General features: G+C 41.1%; 1 protein-coding gene across 1 annotated transcript in view; it reads right to left on the bottom strand.

The window, feature by feature from the left end:
• Window positions 1-3,660: 3,660 nt before the first annotated feature.
• Window positions 3,661-7,934, bottom strand: part of ell2 (elongation factor for RNA polymerase II 2) — a 15,960-nt gene continuing 11,686 nt past the window's right edge. Inside the window, 4 exon segments of the mRNA XM_028974507.1 lie at window positions 3,661-6,204; window positions 6,651-6,695; window positions 6,845-7,016; window positions 7,430-7,493. Coding sequence (XP_028830340.1) covers window positions 6,088-6,204; window positions 6,651-6,695; window positions 6,845-7,016; window positions 7,430-7,493 — 398 coding nt within the window. The 3' untranslated portion in view covers window positions 3,661-6,087.

The following is a 7,934-nucleotide window of genomic DNA, read 5'->3' as shown; positions in this document are numbered from 1 at the left end:
GTAACATGCTCAGTAGCTGACTGTTTAGGTCCCGTAAGTGGACCAGAACCCTTCCTAGAGCTGGCTGTCCGGCCAAACTGAGCTATCAGGGGAAGAAGAGCCTTGGTGAGAGAGGTAAAGAAGAACCCAAAGATCACTGTGGCTGAGCTCCAGCAATGCCATTGGAGAAATGTGCGAAAGTTGTAGAAAGTCAACAATCACTGCAGCCCTTCACCGGTGGCCTGACGGAAGCCCCTCCTCAGTGCAAGACACATGAAAGCCTGTATGGAGTTTGCTAAATAAACATCTGAAGGACTCCCAAGATGTGAGAAATAAAATTCTCTGGTCTGATGAGACAGAGACAGAACTTTTTGGCCTACGTTCTAAGCTGTCTGTGTGGAGAAAACCAGGCTCATGGCTGTATTAGATCAATAGGGAGCTTCTACTAAATACTGAGCAAAGGGTCTGATTATTTAGGACCATGTGATATTTCATTCTTAAATTTGTGAATAAAATTTGCAAAAATGTCCAAGATTCTGTGTTTTTCTGTCAATATGGGGTGCTGTGTGTACATTAATGAGAAAAAATTAAATGGGGTTCTGAGTACTTTCCACAGGCATGGTATATGTGTGAATATGTGCACACAAATTTATGAGTGCCAAAAATAAATAGATGAATAAATTAATAATTAAATAATTCTGTCAGTAACCATTGAAAATAGGAAATTAAAACATCATTAATTAATTCAATGTGACAATTATTATTCAGCACATCATGAATTACTTCAGTAATTCAGTCTGATCCATCAAAGTGTGTGTGTGTGTGTGTGTATATATATAAGACTGGTTTGAATTGCTCAGTTATTTATTAACATATTAATAATTTAATAAAAAACTGTATAGTTAAAGAACTAGTTTGAATAGAGCAGATGAGAGGGCTGCAGCCTTGTTGCACTACGATGATCTATGCTCCTGAAAGAGCAAAGGATAGAAAGCGGTTGCTGCCTGTTGGAATAGTAACACACACACACAAAAGAATATTAAAGAGTTATATATTGTCATATTTTATTGTAAAATCTGTTGTCGGAATCATGCTGAATTTGAACAGATGAACATATATATATATATATAGGGCTTTGAACTTTTCTTTCCCATCTTCCACTGGTGTTAATTTTAAATAATAGAAACTGTAGTGTGCAGATTCAGTTTGTGTTTTCTTTCTGCAATTTTGAACAACCATGCTTGGATTGACAATTTTATGAATGAATGAAATGTGCTTTATTTGGAAACAGGTGTGATAGTTCAGCCCAGCAGCAGCAGCAGTGGGCACACAGAGGACCTCACGATCACTTCCCACATATATGGGTGTCTGTTCCACCTTAAATACTTCAAAATAACTTCAAAAAAGTTAAATAGCACTAGATATTTTACACTGAAGTGTGCATCATAAATCTACATGCACATGTTTTTTTTTGTAAGTAAATGGCATTCATCGATCCAGTGCACAGTTCCCATGTGCAATTTTCAGCGAAAACAGTGTTGGGCCAGACAGGTATAGATACATACATATTTAAAACGTTCTTTCTTTCTGAAACCGATTTCCTGGCTGTAAACCTCAGCGCAATATGGATATTGCAGCCTGCTGAGCAGTATTTAATTCGAGTAAGTTGATAATTCGAGTAAGTTGTTAAATTCAGCGTCCTGTATTACTTTGTGAGCTGGTTATCAGATGCCGCTCCAGACAGTCAGAGAATCTCCTGCCGCCCCCTCTACTCTGCTAAACTGCCAATGCCTGTGATGCCCCCCCCCCTTCAGTCTTCATAACACATTTAGGGGGGGCATGATATTATACTGTATTAGCATTAAAGATGTCTACATGTTTATTCATAAGAGTTTCCTTTCACAAATTGGCATTATATACTATAATGTCCAAAGTATTGGGACGCCTTCCTTCACACATTTACATTTACAGCATTTATCAGACGCCCTTATCCAGAGCGACTTACAAATCAGTAGTTACAGGGACAGTCCCCCCCTGGAGCAACTCAGGGATAAGTGTCTTGCTCAGGGACACAATGGTAGTAAGTGGGATTTGAACCTGGGTCTTCTGGTTCATAGGTGAGTGTGTTACCCACTAGGCTACTGCCACATACATGAACTTTCGTAATACATAGGCTTTAATATAATCTTTTCCCTCCCTTTGCAGCCATAACAGCTTCAACTCTTCTGGAAAGGCTTTCCACAAGGTTTAGGAGTGTGTTTATGTGAATTTTTGACAATTCTTCCAGAAGAGCATTTGTGAGGTCAAGAATTGATGTTGTTGGAGAAGGTCTGGCTCACAGCATCCACTCTAATTCAAGGGGTGGCAGCAGCGGTGCAAAATAAAAACAATACCAATTATATATATATATAACCAATTATAAAAAGCAGGTGTAAATACTTAAAAAACTAGTATCAGATGGGTACACAAGAGCGGCCGATATCCAAACATCTGAGTAAGTTGCATCTGTGCATCCCTAATTGGAATTCCCAAATCCAATGGTTTGTAGCGTTGTACCAATACTTTTCCAATATAGTGTATGGTGCCACTATTCATGCAGAAACTATTCTTTCAATAATAGTGTTTACATAAGCTTAACTGCAAAGCGTAATTTGAACTAATGGTTATGTGAACCGTGCATCCGTCCCATATGGATAATAAACTAAAAAGACACATTTCAAGAGATCTCTCGGTTGGCGAGAAATAGGACTTCCTGTTTCATTTGATTCAGCAGTAACATCTTCTAAATTTACTGTATTTAAATATTTAAGACATTTCTGGAGAGTGATACAGGATGAGAGAGGCTGGAAAACATCTCAGCAGGAAAATCTTCAGGGATGAAACAAAACTACTCCAAAGTCATTCCATCTGTCCTAGAATTCCATCCAAGCATCCTAGGAGAACACTATTAAAAATCCTATTGAATGGCCAATAAATTCCCATTTCAAACTCAACTGGCCAGAGCAGCTGGCTCACTGTGATCCTTTTCATTGCACGTTGAGCTGAGGATCTTAAGGTCGCTGTGGATCAAAAAAAAAAAAAAAAACTGATGAAAAGAATGTCAGTCTGTCATACGCACCACCTGAAAAAGTGCAAGCATTATTGAAGGACCACAAAGCGGCTTCTCACGTGAAACAACGTATTACCATTTGTCTAGGAGGGGAAGTATGCCAAGTGTGTGCCCCTTGTTTTGACACTGGTGGGTGGACTCCTCCCTTTTACAGCACAGGCTGATATGATCTTCATCGCATCTGCTGAAGATTTAGCGGTCTACCCGTCATAACTCTGGGCGGGTTTCAGCCCCGCACGCCCCATCACTCTGGTTTTGTAAAATGATATCCGTTCGCTGCTACTAGTACTTGCAGCTGTTCAGATTGTGAGCGGTTACCCTCCAGTCGTGATGCACTGTGGATATTGCACCGCACTCTGTTCCCGAAATGAATTTCCCCTGGGGATGAATCACAATGGATCGCCAACATCTCTAGGTCCATTTCGTTACAACACGTATTACAGTGGAAAGACCATTATAGTCGAGACCGGAGTGACATGTTCTTAGGATAACGACAGCGTGAGGAAGAAGGGCCATCATCTCAGAATGGCACTGCAATCCTGAGAACAAGAAACTCACACACACACCAGTAATCAAGTTCACATTTTTTTTATTGAACTTCTTCAAATGCATTTGTCGGCCAAAAACAACTTGTTTCCAGTCCCCATTCCAGTCAAAAGAAAAAAAAATTGCACACGGTCTAACATCAGCAGCTCGATCGCTCGCTTCCCCTTCCTCGGCCACTTTCGCTCGTCCCTGCAGCGAGACGGGGAGGGTGGGAGGAACACGTGGGGCGGCGAGGACTGGAGCTGAAGATGCTGTGGAGATCAGCTTACTGGGAAAGCAAGCATGCACACAAAAACACGCACACGTTTGGCCGTTTCATCCGAAGCCCACGCATCAGAAACCGCTGGAAGGTCAGATGTGCAATGGCGGCGATTGAGAATAAAAAGGAAAACTGATCGTGTTGCAGACAGCGGACCAACCAAACTCCAGGACTCAAGACGTCCGTGCAGAAATGAAATTACCACATGTGCGTTCCCTCATAAAAGGGCGATACAGCTCGGAAGAAAGATCAGTACGCGCTTGGAATTTCTTTCCAAGGGAACAATGTGCTGGTTGGCCGACCCTAAACAAGTGGCTTCTGCAGAGTTAATTCATGAACGGTAAGGCTCTATAAAATATCAAAAAAAAAAAAAAAAAAAAAGTGAACTGATACCCACATAGAATCATCATGCAGAATTCAAATGGAACCTAAAAGGAATCCGAACGCCAGTGGAATTCTGAGAAGACACATTTCCTTCTCTGGCAACGTCCACCACGGTTCATAGGCCAGAAGCTACGGTAGTAAAGGGTTCATCCAGAGAATTCTAACCTACTTATATGATGTCACAAAACGAAAATACATAAAAAAGGTCACAGCAACCCAAATTAGTGCCCATTTTGTTTTTTTTGACCAGTGTCCATAGACTGATTGCTGGAGAACAAGTAATTCAAGGGAAAGAAATGGAACGTCACAAGTGATCGAAAATGCTCCCGCTGACTGAAGTACTTTAAAATGGGTGGGGATTTTTCTTGTATCCCTCCCCCCCCAGGATCACAGTATATCACAGATGCAGACTAAACCAGTAAATGCGCTTTATTTCACATCAAAACAGCACTGGACTTTTTGTTTTTCTTTTGGCAAACCTCCTAAATACAGGATCTGTAAACATAACATTTCCCTTAAACGCTTCTCTAATAAAGAAAGCATGAAATATATAATCAAAAATATCTTCCAATCACCTTCATTTTTGCCATTCATTCATTCAAAAGAAAATAAGTGATGTGTCAGGGGGGAAAAAAGGATTACGCAATTCATAAATAAGTCTGAAGAAAAAAAAAGAAACCGACACTGCAAATGCTCACGCAGTACGGTTTACTGGTCAAGTGTAATATACTCATGTGGTAGCTACGTTTCCTCTCCTGGCTCTAAGACTTTTTAGACGTCAAAGGCAGGTGGCACAAATACCACCCCCTGTTGGATTTAAAAAAAAAAAAAAAAAAAAAGACTTAACACTAGCCAGGTTGATCCTGTGTGCTCTGGCTGTAGCAAAGACTGTAGCAGCTTTTTCTGTTTTTCTCATTTTATCCTTATTTTTTTTATTTTTTTTATTTCTACCCTCCCGCCCAGCACCGCATTATTGGTGCACATACACACAGTTTTGTGTTTCACATTCAAACATGCAGTCATCCAGATCATTGCTCACACACACACACACAATACATGTGGCTGACCCACCCTGCCACTTCAGCCGGGAGTCAAGCAAGTACTCATATGGTATAAGGCACTGCTCACCTACACACACACACACCTTCAAGGCTCAAATACTGGAACTGTTCCACTAAGGTCACAGGTCACAGAAATCCAGCGGTCACCCCAGGAAACCTAGCCCCATACCCAATTCTTCTTCTGTAACATGTACACAAACTGGTTGACATCCACGAACACACACACACACACACACGCACACACACACACACACACACACACACACAAACTCACGGGCTCAAATCTTCTCCTGTGCAAAAGGCTTCAGGAAGTCTCTAACAGGTAAGGCCCACGGCTATTGCATTGATTTAGAAATCTCTAAATCTAATAAAGAGAAACTCTGTAATTCATCTATGTTAAACTCTATAGTGTACTTGCTCCTGCTCTTCCTGACAGCTGAATAAAATAAATAGATCTCCCTCTTTAAATACAGCTAGCTATAGATAAAGTACTTGCTATCAAGTTTTGGAAAGGAAAAAAAAAAGGTTTTAAAGTCCTTTGAAGGCTTTTTGCAGAGTTTTGTTTCACTTCCTCTTCTACAATTATGACATCACTGGGTTTCCTCCTGTTGCCATGGCAGCAAAGGGGTTTGAAAAAGAGGAACAGGGGATATAAAGGGTGTGTGTGGCTCTTGAGAAGGGATTCAGGGGTTTTGATTTTATGCCCTGCTTTGGCCCTCTTTGTGATCCTTTGACTCCAGGCGTCCCCCTCATGCCCAGGACTGCGCCCTCCGCTGGTCAAACTCAGCAATCAGCCTCTTGATGTGAGACAGTTTGTTATGGAGGTACTCACACCTCTGTTTATCGGCACGGTAATTTGGATAAAGCTGCAGGAAGAAGGAGAGAGAAATCATTCATAATTCAGTTTCGAACGCATGCATGTCCCCAAACACACACACACAAAATAACAGAATCCCGATCAACTGAATCCTGTTTCTCACAACCCATGACAGTGGCTCAAAGTGTGCGTAAATTCATGAGTTGCATTGTAAACTGCAACTGTTTACCCCTATCCAGGCAATTATTAAAGGTTTCTACAGGCATTTAAAAGCACAGTTAAAAGTTAGCAATAAAAAAAAAACAAAAACAACAAGAACTGTCCATTCTGACTGATCCATTTCAGGGGAGAGACCGTATTGGCATAAAATGTAAATGTCAGAAATCATTCAATGGTCTTTTTACTGTCAAGGCAATGCCAAGTGGGTAGTCCAGACATTAAGAAGTGCCAAAACTACGCGAAAGTGTTTGAAATGTAGACGTTTTTTGAACTCACCTGTTTCATCTTCTGGTACTCCTGTAGCACCTCCTCACGTACCTGCTGTTGGTAGGAAATCAGTGAGGATCAGAACGTACACATCCAAACACCTCCAACAATTTGTAATAGGACCGTGAAATAGTTTTATATAAATGAAGCAGATGATTGGTGCTTGCGGTCCTCTCAGGCTCTGCTGGCACGGACGCGCTCACCTGGTACTCTTTGGTTCCGGGAGGGAGACGTCGGCACTGGGTGTCGAGCTGCATGAAGCGTCGGGTGACGCTCTCCACTTTGGCGTGGAGTGCGCGATATTCTTCATACTCCGCGTTAAAGTCATCCTTGTAACACTGCCTCTGGTCCACAGATATTACTGCTGTATACTTACTGAGAGAGGGGGAAGAGAAGGAACGGGACTCAACCCAACAATCCAAAAAAAGGTTTCCACCCAATTATTAAGAGGGTCTGTAGAGCATGGGGAATTTAACCCTGTTGACCACTTGACTAATCAGAGTTAAAAGATTATAATCCATGGATGAAATTAAGTATAAAGGGCAAATTACAACAGCAAAACAATAAATGTCTTGCATATCCACACACAGTCGGACATGGATTACTTTAAAACCTTAAATCTTAAAATTTCATATAATGAGTGGTGTCCTATCAGTATGAATTCTTAAATGAGTTTCACCAACAAAAACAAATATAAATTTCGGGGTAGATCTTGTTTTGGTTGAAGAATGAAGATCAGATGGAGTGAGGGGAATATAGAGTCAGCATGTGAAAGCAGAGCCACTCACATGATATAATCTGGCGAAACACTGCTGGAGATCTCTGTAGTGTGGACAGCCCCTTCTTTTCCATCTGAACCAAAGACAAAAAAAAAAAAAGAAAAAAAAAAGAAATGAGAGAGACGTTTTATTGAAGACACCCCCCACCCCCACACACGTGTAGAGAGCAGACAGGGCATGTTGTGTGTGATAAAAACAGGTTCAGGTAGCACAGGCCTATCAGTCAGACCAGGGTCAGAGTCAGACACATGAAGATAAGAGCTCCAGTCACAGGGGTGTCTCCTGTGTGTACTGCACTAGAAAACTACCTCCTGATGACATATTCCTTATTATGTAAGTTTATATGTTACCTGGAGTGATTGGCCACGCACAATCTGAAATGGGGGGAAAAAAAATACTACAATTAAATAAATCCCCACCCAAATTGAAAATTTATGGGACTAATAGAGAGAAATAATCATAAAGAGAAGCTTCAAAAAATCAAATGCTGTTCCCCTTAACCTCTGTAATCACT

Source organism: Denticeps clupeoides, chromosome 3 (assembly GCF_900700375.1).
Source record: "Denticeps clupeoides chromosome 3, fDenClu1.1, whole genome shotgun sequence".
Taxonomy (NCBI): domain Eukaryota; kingdom Metazoa; phylum Chordata; class Actinopteri; order Clupeiformes; family Denticipitidae; genus Denticeps; species Denticeps clupeoides.
The sequence above is the reverse complement of the archived record's forward strand: the minus strand, read 5'-3'. Positions and strand labels throughout refer to the sequence as shown.